This window comes from Odocoileus virginianus, chromosome 7, assembly GCF_023699985.2.
Source record: "Odocoileus virginianus isolate 20LAN1187 ecotype Illinois chromosome 7, Ovbor_1.2, whole genome shotgun sequence".
Taxonomy (NCBI): Eukaryota; Metazoa; Chordata; class Mammalia; order Artiodactyla; family Cervidae; genus Odocoileus; species Odocoileus virginianus.
This window is the reverse complement of record NC_069680.1, coordinates 51700869-51727161: the sequence shown is the minus strand read 5'-3', so window position 1 is coordinate 51727161 and position 26293 is coordinate 51700869. Positions and strand designations below refer to the sequence as shown.

Genomic DNA, 26293 nt, shown 5'->3' with positions numbered 1-26293 from the left:
TATTTCCAGCCTAGACAGCATATTAAAAAGGAGAGATTTTACTTTGCCAACAATGGTCTGTCTAGTCAACACTATGCTTTTTCCAGTAGTCATGTATGGATGTGAGATTTGGATGATAAAGAAAGCTGAGCACTGAAGAATTGATGTTTTTGAACTGTAGTGTTTGAGAAACCTCTTGAGAGTCCCTATCCAACCAGTCCATCCTAAAGGAAATCAGTCCTAAACATTCATTGGAAGGACTGATGCTGAAGCTGAAACTCCAATACTTTGGCCACCTGATGGGAAGAACTGACACATTGAAAAGACCCTGATGCTGGGAAAGATTGAAGGCAGGAGGAGAAGGGGATGACAGAGGATGAGATGGTTGGACGGCATCACCGACTTTATGTGCATGAGTTTGAGTAAGCTCTGGGTGCTGGTAATGGACAGGAAAGCCTGGAATGCTGCAGTCCATGAGGTCGCAAAGAGTCGAACATGACTGAGCAACTGTTATGAACTGAACCTAGAAGGTGGGTCATAGAGAGGATCTTGCTTTGATTTATGTCATTGCATGTTCTGCCTTTGTTTTCCTCTAAGAGTTTTTTAGTTTCTGGTCTTACATTTAGGTCTTTAATCCATTTTGAGTTTATCTTTGTGTATGGGTTTAGGAAGTGCTCTAACTGCATTCTCTTACATGTAGCTGTCCAGTTTTACCAGCTCCATTTATTGAAGAGGCTGTGTTTGCCTCATTGTATATTTTTGCCTTTTTTTTGTCAAAAATAAGGTACACATAGGTGCTTGGGTTTATTTCTGGGTTTTCTATCTTGTTCAATTGGTCTATATTTCTGTTTTTGTGCCAGGACCATATTGTCTTGATGACTGTAGCTTTGTAGTATAATCTGAAGTCAGGAAGGTTGATTCCTCCAGCTCCATTCTTCTTTCTCCAGACTGCTTTGGCTATTTAGGGTCTTTTGTGTTTCCATATGAATTGTGAAATTTGTTGTTCTAGTTCTGTGAGAAATTCCATTGACAATTTGATAGGGATCACACTGAATCCACAGATTGCCTTTGGTAGTACAGTCACCTTCACATTATTGATTCTTCCTATCCGGGAGCATGGAATATCTATTTGTTTATGTCATCTTTGATTTCTTTCATAACTGTCTTATAATTTTCTGTGTACAGTTGTTTTGTCTCCTTAGGTAAGTTTATTCTTAGATATTCAATTGCTTTTGTTGCAATGGTGAATGGGACTGATTCCTTAATTTCTCTTTCTGATTTTTCACTGCTAGTATATAATACAAGTGATTTCTGTGTATTGATTTTATATCCTGGAACTTTGGTAAATTAAATGATTAGCTTCAGTAATTTTGATACTATCTTTAGGATTTTCTATGTTCAGTATCATGTCATCTGCTAACAGTGAGAGCTTTACTTCTTCTTTTCTGATCTGTATTCCTTTTATTTCTTTTTCTTCTCTGACCTCTGTAGCTAGGATTTCCAGAACTATGTTGAATAACAGTCGTGAAAGTGGACACCCTTGTCTTGTTCCTGATCTTAGGGGGAATGCTTTCTGTTTTTCACCATTGAGAATAATGTCTGCTGTAGGCTTATCATATATCATCTTTACTATGTTGAAGGAGGTTCCTTCTATGCCCAATTTTGAAGATTTTTAATCATAAATGGGTGCTGAATTTTGTCCAAGGCTTTTTCTGCATCTACTGAGATTATATGGTTTTTGTCTTTCAATTTGTTAGTATGGTGTATCACACTGATTTGCAAACATTGAAGAATCCTTGCATCCCTGGAATAAACCCAACTTGATCATGGTGTATGAGCTTTTTGATGTGTTGCTGAATTCTGTGTGCTATAATTTTGCTGAGGATTTTTGCAGGTATGTTCATCAGTGATATTGGCCTATAGTTTTCGTTTTTTTTTTATTTTATTTTTTTTTAATTTTTATTAGTTGGAGGCTAATTACTTTACATCATTACAGTAGTTTTTGTTATACATTGATATGAATTAGCCATGGATTTACATGTATTCCCCATCCCAGTCCCCCCTCCCACCTCCCTCTCCACCCGATCCCTCTGGGTCTTCCCAGTGCACCAGGCCCGAGCACTTGTCTCATGTACCCAACCTGAGCTGGTTATCCGTTTCACCCTAGTTTTCGTTTTTTGTGTTGTCTTTGTCTGGATTGGTGTCAGGGTGATGGTGGCATCATAGAATGAGTTTGGAAGTGCTCCTTCCTCTGCAAATTTTTGAAAGAGTTTTAGAAGGATGCACATTAGCTCTTCTCTAAATGTTTGACAGAATTCTCCTGTGAAGTCATCTCGTCCTGGGCTTTTGTTTTTTGGGAGATTTTCGATCACAGCTTCAATTTTAGTGCTTGTAATTAGGATGTTTGAAATTTCTATTTATTCCTGGCTCAGTCTTGGAAGATTGAACTTTTCTAAGAACGTGTCCATTTTTTACAGGTTATCCATTTTATTGCCATATAGTTGTTCAAAATAGTCTCATATAGTCCTTTGTATTTCTGCATTATCATTGTAACCACTCTTTCATTTCTAATTTTGTTGATTTGATTTGCCTCTTTTTTTCATGATGAGTCTGAGTTCTGGCTAAGGTTTGTCAATTTTGTTTATCTTCTCAAAGAACCAGCTTTAAGTTTTATTAATCTTTACTATAGTTTCTTTCATTTATTTTTCATTTATTTCTGCTCAGACCTTTATAATTTCTTTCCATCTACTAATTTTGGGTTTTTTTGTTCTTTTTCCACTTGCTTTAGGTGTAAAGTTAGGTTGTCTATTCGATGCTTCTCTTGTTTCTTGAGATAGGATCGTATTTCTATAAACTTCCCTCTTTGAACTGCTTTTGCTGCAACCCATAGGTTTTGAGTTGTCGTGTTTTCAATGTCATTTGTTTCTAGAAATTTTTTGATTTCCCTTTTGATTTCTTCTGTAACCAGTTGGCTATTTAGAAACTTACAGTATAATCTCCATGTGTTTGTGTTGTCTACATCTTTTTCTTGTAATTGATATCTAGTCTTATAGCATTGTGGTCAGAGAAGATGCTTGATATGATTTCTATTTTCTTAAATTTACTGAGGTTTGATATGTGACCCAAGATGTGGTCTTTCCTGGAGAATGTTCCATGTACATTTGAAAAGGTGTATTCTTCTGAATTTGGATGAAATATCCTGAAGATATCAATGAGATCCATCTCATCAAATGTATCATTTAAGACGTGTTTCCTTATTAATTTTCTGTTTTGATGATCTGTCATTGGTGTGACTGGGGTGTTAAAGTCTCCTACTGTTATTGTGTTACTGTGAATTTCTCCTTTTATGTCTGTAAGTTTTTGTCTTATGTACTGAGGTGCTCCTATGCTGGGTCCATAGATATTTACAATTGTATCTTCCTCTTGGATTGATACCTTGTTCATTATGGAGTTTCCTTCCTTATCTTTTGTAATCTTTATTTTAAGGTCTATTTTGTCTGATATGATGATTGATACTCCAGCTTTTTTTTGCTTCCCATTTGCATGGAATATATTTTTCCATCCTCTCACTTTCAGTCTATACGTGGTTTGAAGTGAGGTCTGAAGTGACCTGACTTGAGGTTTTGACATCTTGTGGTCTGAAGTGGGTTTCTTGTAGATATTATATATATGGGTCTTGTTTTGCATCCATTCAGCCAGTCTGTGTCTTTTTGTTTGGAGTATTTACATTTACATTTAAAGTAATTATTGATATATATGTTCCTATTTCCATTTTTTTAAAAATTAATTAATTTATTTTACTGTACAACATTGTACTGGTTTTGCCATACATTGACTTGAATCCACCATGGGTGTACATGTGTTCCCCATCTTGAACCTCCCTCCCACCTCCCTCCCCGTCCCATCCCTCTGGGTCATCCCAGTGCACCATTTTCTTAATTGTTTGGAGTTGGTTTTGTAGATCTTTTTTCTTCTCTTATATTTCTTGACTATATAAGTCCCTTTAACATACGTTGTAAAGATGATTTGGTGATAATAAATTGTCTTAACTTTTGCTTGTCTGAAAAGCTTTTTATTTCTCCATCAATTTTGAATGAGATCCTTGCCAGTACAGTAATCTTTGTTGTAGACTGTTCCCTTTCGATACTTTAAATATATCCTTCCATTCCCTCTGGCCTGCAGAGTTTCTGCTGAAGATCAGCTGTTAGGTGTATGGGGTTTTCCTTTTATGTTACTTGTTGCTTCTCCCTTACTGCTTTTAATATTCTTTGTGTTTAGTCTTTGTTAGTTTGATTAGCATGTGTCATGGCGTATTTCTCCCTGGATTTATCCTATATGGGACTCTTTGTGGCTCTTGCACTTGAATGACTATTTCCTTTTCCATGTTGAGGAAATTTTCATATAATCTCTTCAAAATTTTTCCCATAACCTTTCTTTTTCTCTTCTTCTGGGACCCCTATAGTTCAAATGTTGGTGCATTTGATATTGCTTGAGGTCTCTGAGACAATCATCAGTTCTTTTCATTCTTTTTACTTTATTTTGCTCTTCAGAAGTTATTTCCACCATTTTCTCTTCCAGTTCACTGATTCGTTCTTCTGCTTCAGATATTTTGCTATTGATTCCTTCTAGAGTATTTTTAATTTCAGTAATTGTGTTGATTGTCTCTGTATGTTTATTCTTTAATTTTTCTAGGTCTGTGTTAGTTGATTCTTGCATTTTTTCCATTCTTTTTTCAAGGTTTTTGATCATCTTTACTATAATTATTCTGAATTATTTTTCAGGTAGTTTGCCTATTTCATCTTCATTAATTTGGATTTCTCTGCTTCTATTTGTTCCTTCATTTGTGTGGTATTGCTCTGCTTTTTTTTTTTTTTTAAACTATGTTTGAGGTCTCCTTTTCCCAGGCTACAAGGCTCAATTCTTTCTTCCTTTTGGTTTCTGACCTCCTAAAGTTGGTCCAGTGGTTTGTGTAAGCTTCGTATAAGATGAGATTTGTGCTGAGTTTTTGTTTGTTTGTTTGTTTTTCCTCTGATGGGGAAGGATGAATGGGGTGGTAATCCTGTTTGCTGATAATTTGGTTTGTATTTTTGTTTTGTTTGTTGTTTAGATGAGGGGTCCTGCACAGGGTGTTACTGGTGGTTGGGTGATGCCAGGTCTTATATTCAAGTGATCTCCTTTCTGTAAGTTCTCACTATTTCATACTCCCTAGGTATCATCACCCTGCTTATTTAACTTATATGCAGAGTACATCATGAGAAATGCTGGGCTGGAAGAAGCACAAGTTGGAATCAAGACTGCTGGGAGAAATATCAATAACCTCAGATACACAGATGACAGCACTCTTATGGCAGAAAGTGAAGAGGAACTAAAAAGGCTCTTGATGAAAGTGAAAGAGGAGACTGAAAAAGTTGTCTTAAAGCTCAACTTTCAGAAAACTAAGATCATTACATCTGGTCCCATCACTTCATGAGAAGCAGATGGGGAAACAGTGAAACAGTGGCAGACTTTATTTATTTATATATAATCACTGCAGATGGTGACTGCAGCCATGAAATTAAAACACATTCACTCCTTGGAAGGAAAGTTATGACCAACCTAGTAGCATATTAAAAAGCAGAGAGATTACTTTGCCAACAAAGGTCCACCTAGTCAAGGCTATGGTTTTTCCAGTGGTCATGTATGGATGTAAGAGTTGGACTATAAAGAAAGCTGAACATTGAAGAATTGATGCTTTTGAACTCTGGTGTTGGAGAAGACTCTTGAGAGTCCCTTGGACTGCAAGGAGATCCAACCAGTCCATCCTAAAGGAGATCAGTCCTGGGTGTTCACTGGAAGGACTGATGCTGAAGCTGAAACTCCAGTACTTTGGCCACCTCATGCGAAAAGTTGACTCAAATTGGAAAAGACCCTGATGCTGGGAGGGTTTGGAGGCAGGAGGAGAAGGGGACGACAGAGGAGGAGATGGCTGGATGGCATCACTGACTCAATGGACATGAGTTTGAGTAAACTCCGGGAGTTGGTGATGGACAGGGAGGCCCGGCGTGCTGCAATTCATGGGGTCGCAAAGTCAGACATGACTGAGCGACTGCACTGAACTGAGGGTTAGTTCTCTGCTGGTCTAGGGTCTTGGAGTCAGTGCTCCCACTCCAAAGGCTCAGAGCTTAATCTCTGGTCAGAAACAAAGATTCCACAAGTGGTTTGTTATGGCCTTAAGTGAGATTAAAACAAATATCCAAAAACAAGAAACCAAAGATGAACCCCAGACAAATGGCAGTTATTAAATCAGGCAAGTAATAATTAAAATAATGGAATATACGCATACACATATAAAGCCATGAGCAAACTGAAAACAGTCCAACAGAAATCGAGAACAGTAGATTGACCCAGCTAACCAAGTAAATCAAAAATTATATTTACCAGGTAAGAACAAAACTAACTAAAGCACAAACTGGAAAACAAAACTAAAGCAAGGTGCCAAGTGTGGAATAAAACAGTGAAAACAAAACTAACAAATATGTTGAGAGGAAAGGAAAGAAAGAATATATATGCAATATTATATAGAGATAGATAAAGAAGATCTATATACATTAAAGATTAACTGCAAGGGTAAAAGAACAGTAGGAAAGGCAAACAAAGGAATAAATGTACTAAAAATATAAGTTTTTAAAAAAATTAAAATTATAAAAAAGAGGAAAAAATGGAGGAAAGAAAAAAGGAGAAAACTTCACAAAACTGCAAAAGCCTCATGCAGAGGCAGAGGTTTACAGCAACAATAAAAAGTGTGACTGAAGATACACATATACACCCATAAGCAAAATCAAAACAGCCCAACAAAAATACAGTAAATCCACCCAGTGAACAAAGGAAACTAAAAATGATGTCTACCAGAACAATACAAACTAAAGCACAAATTGTAAATCAAAACTAAAGTGTCAATTGGGGAATAAAGCAATGAAAATGAAACTAACAAAATGTTGAGAGGAACGGAAAGAAGGAAAAGTTTGAATAAATATGTAAAGTTAAACAGAGATAGATGAAGAAGATTTATATACATTAAGGATTAATTGCAAGGGGAAAAGAACAATAGGAAAGGCAAACAAAGGAATAAAAGTATAAAAAATATAATAGGTTTGAAGAAATGAAAATTAAAATTATAAAAAGAGAAAAGAAAAAAAATAACAGAAGAAGAGAGAAACAGAACTCCACAGAACTGCAAAAGCCCCACGCAGAGGCAGTGGTTTATAGCAACAATAAAAAGTGTGACTGAATATACACATATACATATACACTCATAAGCAAAATCAAAACAGTCCAAGAAAAATAAAGTACAACAGATCGACCCAGTGAACAAAGGAAACCAAAAATTGTATCTACCAGAACAAAACTAACTAAAGCACAAACTGGAAAAAAAAACTAGAGCAAGGTGCCAATTGGGGAATAAAGCAATGAAAATAAAACAAATATGTTGAGAGGAAAGGAAAGATAGAAAGGAAAGAAAGAATAGCTATGCAAAGTTAAATAGAGGTAGATAAAGATGATTTATATACATCAAAGGTTAAATGCAACAAATGAATAAATGTAGAAAAAAAATAATAGATTTAAAAAATTAAAACTAAAGAAAAAAAGGAAAACTCCACAGAACTGCAAAAGCCCAATGTAGTGGCAGAGGTTTATAACAGCAATAAAAAATGAATCTGAGAAAATAAAAAAAAAAGCTTAAGAGCTTAATTACATTTCACAGTGCCAATAAAATCGACAACTAGAACAGAAGGGGGGGAAAAGGCGGGGCGAATCCAAAAGAATCTACAGAGCAAGTCAAAACAATAATAAATGTTTTTCCTGAGTCACTGCTGTCAGAGTCCTTTCCCTCGCTGGGAGTCACCGTCCACCTCACCTCCCCGGGATGCCCTCCGACACTGGGCTGATCTCTGGACCTGCTGTGGGGCAGCTCAGATTCTAATCCGGTGCTACTCCTGTGTGTTCTTGCCTCCAGTGTCCACAGCTATTAGTACTAGCATGTTTGTTTTGTGGGAGCTCTCAATGACCTTTTATATATTCCACAGACACAGAGTCTGCCTAGGTGATCGTGTGGATTCAGCCTGCAGCTCGTACAGCTGGCGGGAAGATTTTGGGTCTTCTTCCTTAGCCACCCTGCCCCTGGGTTTCTATTGTGGTTTTATTTCCACCTCTGCATGTGGGTCGTGCACTGGGGTTTGCTCCTGAGGCTGCGCTAGAGGACTCAGGTTTGCCCCTGTGAGGTGTCAAGATGGTGCAGCTGCTTGGGTTGCAGGGGTTTTGCCAGCACCAGGTACTCAGGGGAGTTGGCAGCTATGGCAGCAGGAAATATAGTGCTCTAGAAGGGTATGGCAACCAGTATTGGCCAATACACTCTAGTATTCTTGCCTGGAGAACCCCCTTCCCTGACAGAGAAGCCTGGCAGGCCATGGTCTACAGGTCACACAGAGTTGGATACTACCCAGGTGACCTTGCCCGCACAGATGCAAGGCTTTTTTTGCCTGTGGCAGCTCCGTCCCAGTGGGAGTTGAGTGTGAAGGTAGTGCAGCTACTTGGCTTGTGGGGACCCTGGTGGCGCCAAGTGTGCAGGGATACGAACTGCTTCCGCTGCAGGAGTATGGCCCTATCAGGGTCTTTTTTGCAAGGTTTTTTTTAGCTGGCTATCAGAAGACCTCTTTGGCTAGTCTTTCTCCATAGTTCCGCCCGTTCAGGAATTTATAGAGGGCTTCTTTGCCTGGGGTCCTTCTCTGTTGTTTGATGCATCAGGCACATAGAGGGGCCCTCCTAGCTGGGGTCCTACTCTGTAGATCAACGTGTCAGGCACTTAAAGGGGTACCCTGGGTGGGGTCCTGCTCTGTAGTTCAGTGCATCAGGCATTTGCTGGGCCAGCCTCTGTATTGTTCAGCTGCCAATGCTGGTGTGTGGAGAAAGAAAGGCTATGGTGATGGCTCCACCCCCTATGTGTGACTCAGCCGTATCACCTTGCTTCCATGGCTGCCTGGCCTTCCACCACAGGCATTTCCCATCACAATCTCCTCCCTCACCTTCCCTTGATCCGTCTCTCTGCAGTCAACAGGAGCCCCCGCCCTAGGATCACTCCACATTCCCCAAACTCCAGCTCCCAACCGCTGCACCTTCCAGGGAACCCTTGTCCGTTTCGGGGGTATGTAGGGCTGTGGCAAGGACTGTCTGATTCTCATTCCATTTAGGCTTCCATAGATCAGCTGTTTCATTCTCAGCCTTAAATGTTTCTCCTCCGACTCAGACAATTGTCCCTATGTGGGGATTGGACCCTGGTGGCTCAGAGGTTAAAGCGTCTGCCTGCAGTTCAGGAGACCCAGGTTTGATCCCTGAGTCGGGAAGATATCCTGGAGAAGGAATATTCTCCACTCCAGTATTCTTGCCTGGAGAATCCCATGGAGGGTGGAGCCTGGTAGGCTACAGTCCATGGGGTCGCAAAGAGCTGGACACAACTAAGCAACTTCACAGGCCTCAGTTCCCCCACCCACTGAGGGCAGGTCCAGTCTTACTAACACTCCTGTTTCCCCTACTAGTTCCTCCATCCTACCAAGTTTTGCGTGGTTCTATGTATTCGTCTCCTCTGGTCAGGTACTCCTGTCTGCTCTCAGCTGGTGTTCTGTGTGCACTTCTGTGTCTGAAGGTGTATTCCTGAGGTATCCGTGGAGAGAGATGAACTCCACATCCACCTATGCCTCCACCATCTTGTTCCCCAGGATTTATTCTTTACTGTAGTTTCCTGTCTTAGTCCTAACAGCTCCTTTTTAACATATTTTATAATCTCTATTTTTATCTCTTGTTTTATGGAATCAATGTCCTCTTTAAACATCAGCTTTGCCTAATGATTTTTTTTTGTTTCTGGAAGTTAGTTTCCCTTCCAAATGTATTCTTCATTTGCAATCTGCATGTTATTGTCTCAATTAAATATCTGACCTAAATAGCTGCATGTGTCCTTTGCTTTACACTTTTATTTTTTGAATGTTTTAACTGTATATTAATAGACAACTGCCTGAGAATATTTTGGTGAAATCTCCTTGAGGTCCCTCCACTTTTGCTCTCTTTCCCTAATGTGTCCTCCATTGCTTTCCCTAAGTACCATTCGAATCTTAACCTTCAACTTGAGCTGCAGGCTAAATATTTAACATTTCTATTCTCTTATGCAGGGAGATGCTGGGAACAAGATACAGCTGTGGTTTAAATGTAAAGTTTCCATGCATTTTACTGGCAAATTTGTAAGCTTTTCCTCTAGGGATAAAGGAAGAGGGGAGATAGGAGAATAGTGAGATGGCCACTGAGGTAACACAGGAGAATGTAGCGAAAGAAAAAGATGCTTAATAGTGATTTAGGAAGTCTTCCTATAGTGGTAGGTTATGTAACTACCTATTTTATCTCACCAAGAATTTCAGTAAAAATATTACATTATTCTTGCATGCTCTTGAAATTGGAATACCTTTTAATTTTTGAATATGATGACATGCAGAAATAAGCCTTAAGGCAAGAGCTGAACAGCTCATGGAAACCAGTTATAGAAAGGTCATTAAGAGATCACTCCACATTATTTCTATGTTCAAATAGTTATTTTCAATTTAGTCTGTATCTTTTTTCAAAAGGGATTTGCATGGATCTGTAAATAAAATCAGAGTTACAGGAAAACATGAATGACAGCAGTTAGGAGATGAAAAATGTACCTATTTATCCTTGCTTGAAGTATATTCCAGAAATATACTTTAATGATACTTCAATGTTCATTTGATTGGTTGCTTTTATGGAGCAAAATTTTTAATGTTAAAAGGTAAGGGAATGTGCTGGTATCCTATAATTTATTTCAGTAGGTTTATAGCTTTGCAGGACTTCCCTGGTGACTCAGATGGTAAAGCATCTGCCTATAATGTGAGAGACCCAGATTCAATCCCTGGGTTGGGAGGATCTCCTGGAGAAGGAAATGGCAACCCACTCCAGTATTCTTGCCTGGAAAACCCCATGGACGGAGGAATCCAGTAGGCTACAGTCTATGGGGTCGCAAAGAGTCAGACACGACTGAGCCACTTTACTTCACTATAGCTTTGCAGGGGCTTCCCCAGTGGCTCTGATGGTAAAGAATCTGCCTACAATGTGGGAGACCTGGCTCAATTCCTGGGTCGGGAAGATCCCCTGGAGAAAGAAATGGCTAGCCACTCCAATTCTTGCCTGGAAAATTCCATGGACAGAGGAGCCTGGTGGGCTCCATAGGGTCGCAAAGAATCAGACAGGAGTGAGTGGCTAACACTTTCATTTTCTTAGCTTCCTAGATTGTATGACTTTTGGCATACTTTTGCCAGTTGGTGACAGGATACTTCAATTATATTTCTGTCATAATGCTATTTTAAATGGAAAGTGAATGACTGATTGCAAATATTTCAGGATTACTGTTAAAAAAATCAAGTAAAAAAAACTCAAGAAAATCACTCTTTTAAGAAATGGTTCCTGGCATAACATTGATGTAATTTATCCAAAACTGATGTCCTATAATCTGAGATTACTTCAGGTGAATTCTATTAATCATATGGTCAATGACATATCCTGAAAGAATGACATTTTAGGTCAACCTGCTGTTGAATTTGGGTTGTTTCTATGTTGCTAACTTCTGTATCACTCTTTGAATCATCTACTTTCTCCTAGATCTCACCTCTTAGAGATGAAAAATACTTCTATAAATTAGATACTTAACAAAAAAGAGACAATAATTGAAAAAAATTGTCAAAAAGATTGTTATATAAACAGTACAAATTAAGATCTGATGAGAAATATACAAGTCTAAAAAGCATTTGTTTGCAGTTTTATTCAGTATTAACTACTTTTAAATAATATATTTTATTTACTATTCAATACAGATAAATTATAAACTATAAACTATATTAAATGTGCCATTTACATCATATTACTCTATCTGCCTAGTATTGAGTATCTATTTTTTGCATTTCATGTCAGTGTATGACAAAAACCACTACAATATTGTAAAGTAATTAGCCTCCAACTAATAAAAATAAATGGAAAAAATAAATAAAATAAATAAATAAATATCTATTTTTTGCATTTCAACAATAACATTTGGGGTTATCTAGAAGTCCAAAGTAATATGGCTGACTTAAGTAATCAGTGATATTAATAAATGAATTTTTCTAATTAATTCTGGCACTAAAAAATAAGAATTCCCAAAGAGTATCTGCTTTTATAAAAATGGTAAAATGACCATGAAATTCTTACTTGATATCTATGAAATTTTTAATTGACTCATACTTCTAAAGATGCAGATAGTAAGCTTGTATGGCCAAATCACAGATCACCAAGATTTCTAGAAGGATTTGAAGGCAGTGGAGGTGAAAAGCATCTCAGGAAAAGGCCTGTCAGTGTCATTTGCCTGCTCTTAATATGCTTTCCCTTCTCAAATTTCTCCTCCACCCAGTAAATTTGTCATATTTCCTTCTCAACTATAAATCACCTCTATTCTGTAATATTTGATATTATGATCTGCAAATGATAACCACTGACAGTCATTTTATATTTGCCATTATGGTTTACAACACTCTGCTTGCATCCAGATGACTGGCTGACAGAAATCTTACCCTTACAGTCCAGAACATCATCACATCATTCCCATTCTCCATATATTACAACTAATCAGGCTTCCATTATTAGAGTGAGATAATTTTTAAAATGAATGCTACTACAAACACTGTTTAGGCATTTGTGTGGTGAATATATCTGAGTATATCTAAGAGTTCTAAGAAAATGATCTACTGTAGAAATCAATGGCTTTAAATATAAGAAGTACCTGTACTAGAACTGATGCCTATAGATTCAGTTATATTGCCATATTTAAACAAAATGTATGAGATTAGAGTACTTAGTATAGCTTCATATCCAATAAAAATCACAGGTGGATGGCTAATATTCAGGATTACCAAAATCATACATGTATTGACTATTAGTATTACAGAAAATACATCTTACTGTTGTCAGGATGAGACAGAAGACATAGAGGTTCTTATGCATACTGTCAGTTTTACAAATGAAAGAGAAAAGAAGATGTCATATGTTAATGGTTGCTTTTAACAATAAACCCCTATTCTGTGTTAAGATAACAAGTTGGTTTGAAATCCACTTCTTCCATAAAGAAGACTGCTGAGCAGTGCAAAAAGTCAGTTTGAGAATTTTTGTGTTCCAGAGTCTGGATATATATATATATCTGTGCACAATATAATAACAAATATTTTGAAAAAAGGTTTAAAATGTGTAATAACATATTATGCCATTTATAGATGCAGAACTAGAACTGTTCCATATCTGGTTGTGATATCAAAGTACTTACTGTTGAACTCCATCTACATCCTCTGCTAGTATTTCAATGATCTGGGCAACTGAAAGAAAATCTGGAGACAGAATCTTTTCATGCTCCTGGAATTCAGCATCTTTCTACAAAAAAATGTGGGATAAGTTATTTCAATCACATTTCACATATTAATCCTAATAATACCAAAATCTGTTCTTACTTTTGTCTACTGCTATCAGGAAAAAATTTTTAAGTAGTGGTATCTCTTCTATAAAGCTGAATGGTTAGTCAATCTATCTTCCGTGCATTTTTAAAACTGGGTGATGGTTTTCAATTAACAAACATTTTTGAATATCTGTATATTCCTCTTTGAACCTGGGGTACAAGAGGAGGCAAAGACAACAAAGACTTGTTACCCTCAAGAAGCTCAACATCTCGTGGAAGAAACAAACCAAAGGTGACTTTAAAACAAGAAAATAAAATTTTAAGTGAGCCATAACAAAGGTGTCATTCAGGACTTCCCTGATGGCACCGTGGATAGGAATCTGCCTGCCAATGTAGGGGACACAAGTTCGATTCCTGGTCCAAGATTCCATAAGCTGCAGAGCAACTAAGCCCATATGCCATGGCTGCTGAAGCCTGCACACTCTAGAGCCTGTGCTCCACAACAAGAGAAGCCACCACAATGAGAAGCCCGTGCACCACAACTAGAAGTGGCCTGAATTTGCAATAACTAGAGAAAGCCGGTGGAAAGCAACAGAGACTCAGTGCAGCCAAAAATAAGTAAATAGATTAAATTAAAAAAAAAAAATAGCTGTCATTCAGTCTAAAGGAAGGAAGGAAGGGATAAGGACAGGAACAGAACAAGGAAAGTCTAAAGAGAGGAATAGATTTTTGGAGAATGAACGTGGATAGTGCCCCAGGTGAATGAATCAGCAACACCAAAGTGATAAATGTAGGACAGTTGGTTACCAGTTCTGTGAATATCAGTAATTCACAGTGGTGCCAAGGGTACACACAGGGTACAAGTTGAACCTAAGTGGAAGGTGGGCATTGGGAAAATATCACAGGAGATCTTAAATAGTTTAATAAACATTTACTAAGCGATTACAAGACACAAGATATTACACAAGTCACCACACATATTTTAGACCATGGCTGTTGGAAGAGTGACAGGTTGAAGAGTTTGTTCTTAATAATACAGGCAGAAATGGACTGTGAAGTTTTTGAGCAATGAAATGACAAAATAAAACTATGCTTCAATGAAGGGTAATCTGTAACAGGGTGAAGAAAAGACAGGAGCAGAGCAAGGATAAAATGGAAGAGTTAAATGAAAAAATTATTAGAACAGTTCAGGAATGCAGCAGTGTGCATGAAAATGGATAAGGATCAATGCAACATATATATGGGGGACTAAAAAGAGGGAAGAATGAATGGAGAGTCTGAGTTTCTCAAACAGGTGACTAGAAGAAAAAGGTGAGAAGACTCAGGGCCTCCAACAGCAAACATGCCCCCATGCATGAAGCAGACAAACGAGTCCTCTCTGGGTAGAGGAAGTATTAAAAGATGTTAAGGCTGACACAGCCCTACACCCAAGTGCACCGCTTGTGAACAGAACAGTTTCACCTTCTGCTCAATCCTCAGCTGAGTCCTTCTGTACAGAGTACAATCCAGAAAAACATACATGACACTCTTATTGGGCTTCCCTGATGGCTCAGATGGTAAAGAAACTGCCTGCAACGTGGGAGATGAGGGTTTGATCCCTGGGTGGGAAGATCCCCTGAAGAAGAGAATGGCAACCCACTCCAATATTCTTGGCAAGAGAATTCCATGGACACAGTCCATGGAGTCACAGAGAGTTGGACATGACTGACCAACAATCTTATTACACCAAGAGAAATAAGAGATTTAGAAGATGATGCTAGTTTTAAGAAGGCAAGATGATGAGTTTGGTTTCAGTGGTTGAAGTTTAGGTGGAACATGAATATCAGAAATGTTTAGAGAATAATTAGAAATGCTAGAGTCACAAAGGTCAAGTTTACAGGTGTTGGTTTAGGAGTCACTGCAAGTATGAGAATGAATGAAACTGCCCAAAGCCAGAGCATAAAGAGAACTGTGAATGGGGGATGGAAAAGGAGACTGAGAAAGTGGTAAGACACCAGGAGCTTCGTGAAAATCAAAGATTATGAGATTTATACCAGTCAGAATGGCCATCATTAAATAATCTACAAATAACAAATGCTGGAGAGGATGTGGAGAAAAGATAACTCAAACATGGTTGGTGGGAATGTAAATTGGTATAACCATTATGTAAGTAGTAGGGAGGTTACTCAAAAAATTAAAAATAAGAGTTGCCATGAGTGTATGCTCAGTTGTATCCAACTCCTTATAACCGCATGAACTGTAGCACACTGGGCTCCTCTGTCCATGGAATTTTTCAGGCAAGAATACTGAAGTGAGTAGCCATTCCTTTCTCCAGGGAGACTTCCTAACCAAAGGAGCAAACTCGTATACTCCATTCAGTTCAGTTCAGTTGTGTCCAACTCTTTGCAACCCCATGGACTATAGCACGTCAGCCAGGCTTCCCTGTCCATCACCAACTCCTGAGGCTTGCTCAAACTCCTGTCCATTGAATCGGTGATGCCATCCAACCATCTCATCCTCTGCTGTTCCTTTCTCCTGCCCTCAATCTTTCCCAGCATCAGGGTCTTTTCCAGTGAGTCAGTTCTCTGCATCAGGTAGCCAAGGTATTAGAGCTTCAGCTTTAGCATCAGTCCTTCCAATGAATATTCAGGACTGATTTCTTTGAGTATTGACTGGTTTCATCTCCTTGCAGTCCAAGGGACTCTCAAGAGTCTTCTCCAACACCACAGTTCAAAGCATCCATTCTTCAGCACTCAGCTTTCTTTATGGTCCATCTCACATCCATACACCAACTACTGGAAAAACCATAGCTTTGACTAGACGGACCTTTGTTGGCAAAGTAAAGTCTCTGCTTTTTAATATGTTGTCTAGTTTGGTCATAGCTTTTCTTTCAAGGAGCAAGTGTCTTTTAATTTCATGGGCACAGTCAACATCTATAGTGAATTTGGAGCCCCCCAAAATAAAGTGTCTCACTGTTTCCACTGTTTACCCATCTATTTGCCAGGAAGTGATGGAACTGGATGCCATGATCTTAGATTTTTGAATGTTGAGTTTTAAGCCAGCTTTTTCACTCTCCTCATTCACTTTCATCAAGAGGCTCTTTAGTTCTTCTCTGCTTTCTGCCATAAGGGTGGTGTCATCTGCACATTTGAGGTTATTGATATTTATCTTGGCAATCTTGATGCCAGCTTGTGCTTCATACATTCTGGCATTTTGCATGATGTACTCTGTATAGAAGTTAAATAAGCAGGGTGACAATATACAGCCTTGACGTACTCCTTTCCCAATCTGGAATCAGTCCACTGTTATACATTCTATTTTAACTGTTGCTTCTTGACCTGCATACAGGTTTCTCAGGAGGCATGCATGGTGGTCTGGTATTCCCATCTCTTGAAGAATTTTCCAGTTTGGTCATGATCCACACAGTCAAAGGCTTTGGCATTGTCAATGAAGCAGATGTTTTTCTGGAATTCTTTTGTTTTTTCTATGATCCAACAGATGTTGGCAATTTGATCTCTGGTTCCTCTGCCTTTTCTAAATCCAGCTTGTACATCTGGAAGTTCTCAATTTAGGGACTGTTGAAGCCTAGCATGGAGAATTTTGAGCATTACCTTGCTAGTATGTGAGATGAATGCAACTGTGCAGTAGTTTGAACATTCTTTAGTTTTGTCTTTCTTTGTGATTGGAATGAAAACTGACCTTTTCCAGTCCTGTGGCTACTGCTGAGCTTTCCAAATTTGCTGGCATACTGAATGCAGCACTTTCACAGCATCATCTTTTAGGATTTGAAATAGCTCAACTAGAATTCCATCACTAGCTTTGTTCATAGTGATGCTTCCTAAGGCCCACTTGACTCTGCATTCCAGGATGTCTGTCTCTATGTGAGTGATCACAGCATTGTGGTTGTCTGGGTCATGAAGATCTTTTTTGTATAGTTCTTCTGTGTATTCATGCCACCTCTTCTTAACATCTTCTTCTTCTGTTAGGTCCATGCTGTTTCTGTCCTTTATTGTGCCCATCTTTGCATGAAATGTTCCCTTGGTATCTCTAATTTTCTTAAAGAGATCTCTAGTCTTTCCCATTCTATTGTTTTCCTCTATTTCTTTGCACTGATCACTGAGGAAGGCTTTCTTATCTCTCCTTGCTATTTTGGAACTTTGCATTCAGATGGATATATCTTTCCTCCTTTGCCTTTCACTTCTCTTCTCAGCTATTTGTAAGGTCTTCTCAGACAACCATTTTGCCTTTTTGCATTTCTTTTTCTTCGGGATGGTCTTATTCACAGCCTGCTGTACAATGTTAAGAACCTCCATCCATAGTTCTTCAGGCACTGTCTATCAGATCTAATCCTTTGAATCTGTCACTTTCAGTGTATAATCTTAAGGGAGTTTATCTAGTTCATACCTGAATGGTCTAGTGGTTTTCCCTACTTTCTTCAATTTAAGTCTGAATTTTGTAATGAGTTCATGATATGAGCCAGAGTCAGCTCCCGGTCTTGTGTTTGTGGACTGTATCAGAGCTTCTCCATCTTTAGCTGCAAAAATTATAATCAATCTGATTTTGGTATTGACCATCTGGTGATGTCCATATGTAGAATCGTCCATTACTCAGGCATAAAAAAAATGAAATTATTCCATTTGTAGCAACATGGATAGACTTAGAGATTATCATACTAAGTGAAGAAAGTCAGAAAGAGAAAGACAAATATCATATGACATCACTTACATGTGGAATCCAAAATATGACCCAATCAATATATCTATGAAACAAAATGTCTCACAGATACAGAGAACAGACTTGTGGTTACAAACAGGAGGGGGGTTGGGAGGGAAGGATTGGGAGTTTGGGATTAGCAGAGGCAAACTATTATATATAGAATGGATAAAAAACAAGATCCTACTGTATAGCACAGGGACTATATTCAATATCCTGTGACAAACGTAATAGAAAAGAATGTTAAAAATAATACATGTGTGTATAATGAGTCACATCTCTGTACAAAAGAAATCAACATATTGTAAACCAACTATGTGCTGTGCTGTGCTGTACTTAGTTGCTCAGTTGTGTCCGACTCTTCGCAACCCTGTGGACTGTAGCCCGCCAGGCTTCTCTGTCCATGGGGATTCTCCAGGCAAGAATACTGGAGTGAGTTCCCATGCCCTCCTCCAGGGGATTTTCCCAACCCAGGGGTCGAACCCAGGTCTCCTGTATCACAGGTGGGTTCTTTACCATCTGAGCCACCAGGGAAGCCCAACTAAACTTTAAAAATTTTTAAATAAATAAATAAAAAGTATTGTGAGATTTGGGCAAGAGTGGGGCAAATGTTTTTAATTCAACAGTTATTTATCCATGTCAATGAACTCCTATAAATAAGCACAGCAGAAACTTTTTGCTATAGCTAATAAGATTAGATCCCAAATTTTCTTTATTTTTTTTCAAGAATAGAAAACTGCAAAGCTAACATTCACTGGAAATAATAATCAGTTTAATGTTTATAATTTAATGTTAGGTTATTATATTTTTATTTTTAAAAATCTAATTGAAAAGTAAAATATGCTGTTTTATTAACTATCTTTATTTAGTATAGAGTCAGCAAATTAACCTAAACTAGGTCATCCATTTGATTATAAATTCAAGAAGAAAAAATATTTTAGTACCTAGTGTAATACTCTGCACCTAGTAGGCACTCAGATGCTTGTAAACTGAATTAAATGTAAGCAGTTTTTAGATAGGATAGTATTTTAATCCATAATATATTGTATATACTTGTTTAAATATTTGTTGGCTACATGCATTTTTTATTATTAGCAGTAAATTATAATTATTACTGTACTATTAATTCCATTAGGTTGTAAATTCCTCAGGGACAATCATTCAAGTTTTTATTTCTTTTGAGAATTCTGCAGTTCCTAGTTAGGTCAACACAGGCTGTTAATCAACCTGTGTCTGAATTCATCTTCATCCTGTGGTGATATTGTTAGATGATGGAACATGATAAAAAGCCAGACGAAGATTTGGAGATCTCACGATGCCTTTAATATTGATGAACTCTGTGACTTAACAGCAAGGCATATGAACCTAAAATTGGATTCATGTTCAAACATCACTTTGATGTTTTAATACAAACACAATTGTTATCATTATTAATTATAAAGATATACATGAAAGATACATAGACATTCAGATAAATTGTCTCAGATTTGAAAATTTTCTTAACAGGAGAAAATAGGTCACACAAGAACTGTAAAAAAGAGTATAATCTTAATCTTTTGTACAATAATAATTCTAGCTAAGGAGTCTAATACCAGTGCCTCGTTCTACTAAAACTTGATAGATTAAGATAATCATTTTGTAGGAGGGTTTGCCTCTGGTTTTTTGTTTTCTTTTGTTTTAAATTGAATTCCTGGACCTATTTTAAATGAGAGCTTTTCTTCTGCTTGTTTATACACTGCCATGCACTAGAAAGAATGTAAGGTGGTTAAATATCTTTAATCTTTCAATACATACATTCTCATTTGTAAAAATTAAAGATACAATGGAAAATTCGTGAATAGGCTAATAAAAATATAAATATGTAATTATCACTTTCTCCGTAAAATTATATCTGACTAGGAAAATATGTGAGCTAAACTGCACTGTAACTCATTTTATTCCACCACCTGGTGGATTTTAGCTGTTATTCCAAAAGCATTAAAATTGTAAGCTGCTATTATTTGTCACATAATCTTTTTTGTGAATTTTTTCTCTAATGTCACCTAAACTTTTCACATTTGAACATAACGTCTTTCTTCTGGAATTTAATCTTCTGGGGGCATCTTAAGACATATCCATCACTGATATGTCTTAAAAGATGCTTTAAAAATGTTCACTAAAGAAATATATAGCACAGTTCACCAAAGATGCCTAAGAGGGGTTTCATAGCCTTAGAGAACATAGAATGGTCTACCATTTCCACACTCTGAAAGGCTTTCTTCAAGATTGAAAATAAATGAACTAAGAAGCAGCTCTGTGTTGAGCCATGTTGGAGCCGAAGCAAAAAGGAAAAATCAGTAATAATGATGCTGTCTTTATTTAGAATTTAAATCTATTATGGATTTTTGCATTTAATTTTTTAAATATTGCATTAAATTTTTTCTCTTGCCTACAGATGTTTTAGCATCCCTTAAATTTTGTACCCAAGAAGGGTGCCTCACTCTCATCACTATAGTGCTGGACACCATAAAGAGCCAATTTAAGAAAAAGAAAAAAAAAGTAGATGAAAGAAGGATAAGTAAAAGTAAGAGCTAGTTCCTTAAAATATGAACAAAATAGGCAAATTTTGGGCAAAGGTGATTAAAGAATAAATAAATATATGCCACATTAAATGAATACATTTGAAAATTACAAGGTAATGGGTGATTTTCTAGGAATATGTTATAAATTTGACCAAGGGTAAAGGAGAAAATGGACCTGAGAAACATGAACTAAACTGGAAGTCTACTTTTTAAAAGGTCACATGTCCAGACAGTTTTACACTTGAGGTTCTACTAAACAACCAAGAACACATAAATTCTGTTAGTCTAATGATTACAGATTGTAGATATTCATTTTTAGAAACCAGCATTGTCTATATAAAAAAACCTGAACTAGCACAGAAAGGTGACTCAACTCAAAATCATTAATGAACTCAGAGGCAAAAATTCTACTTAAAAATATCTTAGGGTCCCCCTGGTAGTCCAGTGGCTAAGAATCTGCCTGCCAATGCAGCAGAAATGGGTTTGATCACTAATGCATGCCGTGCGTCATAACTTCTGAAGCTGGCAAGCCCTATAACCTGTGCTCCGCAGCAAGAAAATGCACCACAATGAGAAGCCCGTGGACAGCAACTATTACAGAAAAGTAGTCTCCACTCACCACAACTAGAGAAAGACTGCACACAGCAATGAAGACCCAGCATAACCAAAATAAATATGTAAAATTTTTAATATATTTTTAATGGGAGGGGGGATCAGGATGGGGAATACATGGTAACTCCATGGCTAATTCATGCCAATGTATGACAAAACCCACTGCAATGTTGTGAAGTAATTAGCCTCCAACTAATAAAAATAAATGAAAAAATAAAATAAAAATAAAAATATTTTTAAAAAGTGACATCTTCAAACATTGAATCCAGCATTGTACTAAAATAATAAGCTATCATTATGACAAGATAAGGTTAATTTCATAAATGCAAGGATAAATTATGGTTAACAAGTCTCATGTACTTTTTAAGTCAAATTAAAAGATAAAATTATAACTATATAAGTGAATAATAAACAGGCATTTTTAAGAATTCAGCAGCAAAACTCAGTAAAATATGAATTAAAAATAGCTAATTTATAGTGAGTGAAACTGGCATGATGGTTCACACTAGAACAAAATTAGATCCCCATTTCAAATATACATCTATCAAAAATTAATTTTAGCTGTGTTAGATACCTAACTTTAGTAAAATAAAACTTTAAATATCAGAAAAAGATTGAAGATGATTTGTGCAACCTGAAAGTGAGGACGGAGTAGGGAGAAGCAGGAAATAGATAGGAATAAGATAGGAAATTGAAAGACTTAATAGTAAGATGAAAGACTTACTAGAAGACCAAACATCTGTGAATACCTCCACACCCATTATCAGTATTTCCAGAGGTTCCAAGTGTTTGATAGATAATGATACTGCATATTCACTTCACTGGAAGGACTGATGCTGAATCTGAAAACCCAATACTTTTTGGCCACCTTTTGCGAAGAACTGACTCATTTGAAAAGACCCTGATGCTGGCAAAGATTGAAGGCAGGAGGAGAAGGGGATGACAGAGGGTAAGATGGTTGGATGGCATCACCGACTCAGTGGACATGAGTTTGAGTAAACTCTGGGAGTTGGCGATAGACAGGGAGGACTGGTGTGCTGCAGTCCATGGGGTCACAAAGAGTCGGACATGACTGAGCAACTGAACTGAACTGACTGAGTACTGTTTTCTCAACAATATTTTGAGCAACTTTTTGGCATCCCGTCCATTGTCCTATACTATCTATATAGTATAATGGTGTGAATGGCTTCAATAAATCCCTCTTGAATGATATTCCAGTTGTAGGAACCTGATCATCTTGGTGCTCAAGTTGAGCCCTAAGTGTTTCTCTCTAACCTTCCAGTGAGGGGATGGGGCTGTTTTCAAAGCCCATGCATGTGTGCCAAGTCACTTCTGTCATGTTCGACTCTGTGAGACCCCACTGACTGCAACCTGCCAGGCTCCTCTCTCCGTGGGATTTTCCACACAAGGATACTGGAGTGGGTGGCCATGTCCTCCTCAAGGAGATCTTCCTGACCCAGGGACCGAACCCATGTCTCGCACATTACAGGCAGATTCTTTACCACTGAGCCACCTAGGAAGGCCAACTGGGAAACAATCATTTACTTTTTCCTTTATGTCTCTGATGTGAGCTGAAGTTTAGTCCCTTTTAATTATACTATTAATACTTAAATGATTACATGTTCTAAACAGTATTTTTGAAGATATTAAGAAAGTCAGTTTATGAACTGAATTTACACATTCACGTACAAATTAACTTATATGCATTTATAAACTCCTTTCACTCACAGATCTTTAGGTAGCAAATATTTATTTTCAGATTGTCATCATTTCTCTGGTTTTCTGCATTTAAATGTTGGTCTTCCAAAACTTTAGCCTTATGCAAGAGGCATTTATTCCCATGTTACTAAAGAAATTGTACTATTAAATGCAGAAAGTTGGCAAGAAAGTTTATGTAATGTTACATAAAAATATTTTTCTGGAGCCATAAGCTTGTTCAAGGTTCTTATAGAGTTCGATCTGTGATAACTATTACACATTTACTGGCATACCTCAAAACCTCTATAATTCCAATTAGTTATCAAATTTTATTGAGTGCCTATTATATGATTGGGACAACTGGTTGTTTTAATTTTAGGTACTGACAAGTGGGAAACCTCAGACTATGGAAAGTGTATGCTTTATTTCCAACAAACTTGGCAAAAAAAGAAATATTTCACTACTGTTTGGCTCAGGTGACTGATGGTCCACTGGCTAAGTCAATTTGGCTACAAATTATTGAGAAATAATACTATAAGCGAATAGGTTTCCAGGGATCAACTCTGGAAAGAATCTTACAAGAACCTTTCAATACCTAACTGAAAAGAAGTAGTCTCATGAATAGAGACACCAAGAGAGATTTTTGCTATCTTTTCCACCTAACCCCTGAAACCCACAGTGGGAACAAATGGGTGGCAGGCAGGACTTAATCTAATGAATGACACAACACTAAGGACCAACTGTCTTCTCCATGAACTTACAGGAACTCTGGTTTTAGAATGAAGTCTCCAAGATGCAGACTGTTAATCTTAGCAAATGAACAGTTAAGTGAGTCCAAATTAAAACTTTACTTTTTCAGTTTGTTACTAACTAAAAGACTAAGCATATCCCGAATTGACTGTCATGATGAATACATGCTGCTCCTCCAAGAAGTTTAACAAAAGAGCTCAATGACAGTGCTAAGATGGCAGACCTAAGGTCTGTAACTGGTTCATTAGTTTCACTTATCCTTTATAAAAAGTGATTCCCCCTCACCCTGGAACATGGTATTTTTTTTTTTTTTTGCATCTTAAAAAAAAATTATGGGGTATTTCTTTTTTTTTTTTTGAAGTGCAGGTTCATTAACTCCAAATTATCAGTTACTTATAAAGGATATTTCTATTATTGATACATGGATAAGTATTGGGTGTATTCTCACAAGAAAGTTTTTGTATATATTTATATACCATGATTTAACTGGGAAATTTCCTATGCCACTTTTGAAACTGTACTACTTACATTACAGATCACAAGGGAGTAACTGGCTTAGTAACCAGTTTATCACATTAAAATGTATTTTTAATGTATGCTAATTTCAAAAGGTTCATAGGAGAGTCAGCAGCTTTAGTGGTCTGCATACAGTATTGGGAAGAACCGGTTGGGAATGACTTGCATATCTCTGGGCAAGGGACTGTATTACTGGTCCTGTGGATCCTCATTCACAAAACTGCAGCTCATACACATCTTCTGTACAAAAAATAAATAAATAAATGCTATTTAGACTAATAAGTGAGTTTAACCCAGCAATGTTAATTTTAGCATTATTATTCACCTCCAGAGTCTTAAAAAAGCTAAAGAAAAAACTTCTTAGAAGATGACTGACTCAGTATGTGAAGATTTAAACATTTCTTAGTAGTATCTGACAAATACTTTTAATTAAAATCTCAGGATACAAAGCTTCTGAGTAATCCAAGTTACTTAGAACCCATTTATTATTGAGAATTAGTGCTGGGAGGGGCCTGAGAAGATACTTTGCACAGGAAACCACTGGAGGCCTAAGAATGTTAAATACTTTTCCTAAAGACAAGGTGCTAATGAGCAACTCAGTCATAACGGGAAGGTTGATTTTCTAGGCGTTCCTCCTTTGTCCCCTCTCTCAGCTATTTACATATTTAGAGAAATAGTAAAATACGGGAAACACTGGCCTTCAAATATTCATCAATCCACTATCAATGAAGAGTAATTATTCCATGACATCTTTTGAGCAACAGAACTGTGATATCTGAAGCGAATTAGTAGTCATTTACAAAGAAGACGCGCTTATTTAAAATTTTCAGAATTCCCTTTTAAGTAGAGTATCCTGGGAAAAGCGCGTATTGGTGAGGCCTTTTGGGCAAAGAACCGTCCAATGGAGGGATTTTTAGTTTACACTCGGGGGCACGGAGGGGCGTCGGTCGACAGGGCAAGGGGAGCGCGGGACGGAGGCTTGGGAATCCCCCTTCACTCCCTGAGAGCCCGCGCCGCCCGGGCGTCGCACCCACTCCGGGCCAAGCACCCAACTCGGGCATGGGGCGCCTCCGAGGGAACAGCCTCAGCCGGTGGGAGAGGTTGGGCGCTCGGGGGTCGCGGGTACCGGGCAGAGACGGCGTACCTCCGACTCGGGTGTGGTTCCCGCCGGAGTCATTCCCGCGGGAGTCGTTCCCCCGGGTGTCGTCCGCACAAACGTCGCCATGATCCCGCCTCAGCCCTGCGGCCCCTCGTCGCCTAGGCAACCGGGGCGGGGGCGGGGGCGGGGGCGGGGTCGCTGGGCCGGGGAAATGAGCCCACGCCTAGCTGCTTCCGGTCCCGAGCCCCATGCCCACCTAGGAAATGGTCAGGACCACGCTTGTAGGAGCCGAAGAGCAGTCCCTACCGCTGCGGGGCGCTGTGCCGGGAAAGCCTACGGCAGGGCTTTGAGTAACTAAATCGAGATAGACTTTCCTTCTAGTAAGAGTGAAAAAAGGCAAAGAAAAAAAGCAGTTGAAACGAACTAGTGTGGGGCTTCCCTGGTGGCTCAGTCGGGATAGAGTCCACGGGGTCACAAGAGTCAGACACGACTTAGCGACTAAACTACTGCCACCAATCGTGGGTGTGTAATACTAATACATGACAAGCCTGTCCATTTTGCCCAGGCAAGAACACTGGAGTGGGTTGCCATTCCTTTCTCCAGGGGATCCTCCCGACCCAGGGATCGAACCCACATCTCCTGCATTGCAGACGGATTTTTATCGACTGAACCACCAGGGAAGCCCCCAGTAAGTATTAAAGTGAGCTATATTATTGAAATTAATATTTTACATGAAAAATTGTAATTTTAAAATATTAGGATATTATTGTTATGTTTAGAAGGAAAAACAGCCTTTATCTTTTGGAGATAACATGCTGAAAGATTTAGTGATTGTGAAGTGATAAAATGTCCACGGTTTACTCCGAAATAAGGAAGGGT

At 38.1% G+C, this 26293-nt stretch overlaps 1 protein-coding gene and 1 long non-coding RNA gene across 11 annotated transcripts in view; one reads left to right on the top strand and one right to left on the bottom strand.

Annotated features, from left to right (window-relative positions):
• CABCOCO1 (ciliary associated calcium binding coiled-coil 1) overlaps positions 1 to 25654 on the bottom strand; it is a 184431-nt gene extending 158777 nt beyond the window's left edge. For 9 of the 10 annotated variants that reach the window (XR_011488758.1, XR_011488759.1, XR_011488761.1 and 6 more), the window contains exons 1-2: positions 25460 to 25654; positions 13361 to 13464 (exon numbers count right to left, since the gene is read on the bottom strand). Coding sequence is in view for 6 of the 10 variants with exons in the window: in XM_070470704.1 (XP_070326805.1) it covers positions 13361 to 13464; positions 25460 to 25540 (185 nt within the window). In the remaining 4 variants the exon portion in view is untranslated. Of the gene's footprint in view, positions 1 to 13360; positions 13465 to 24327; positions 24556 to 25459 lie in introns of all 10 variants that reach the window. The other variant, XR_011488760.1, reaches the window with a different exon arrangement.
• LOC139036049 (uncharacterized) overlaps positions 25617 to 26293 on the top strand; it is a 193080-nt gene continuing 192403 nt past the window's right edge. Inside the window, exon 1 of the long non-coding RNA XR_011488762.1 lies at positions 25617 to 26102. This is a non-coding gene — a long non-coding RNA (uncharacterized lncRNA). The remainder of the gene's footprint in view (positions 26103 to 26293) is intronic.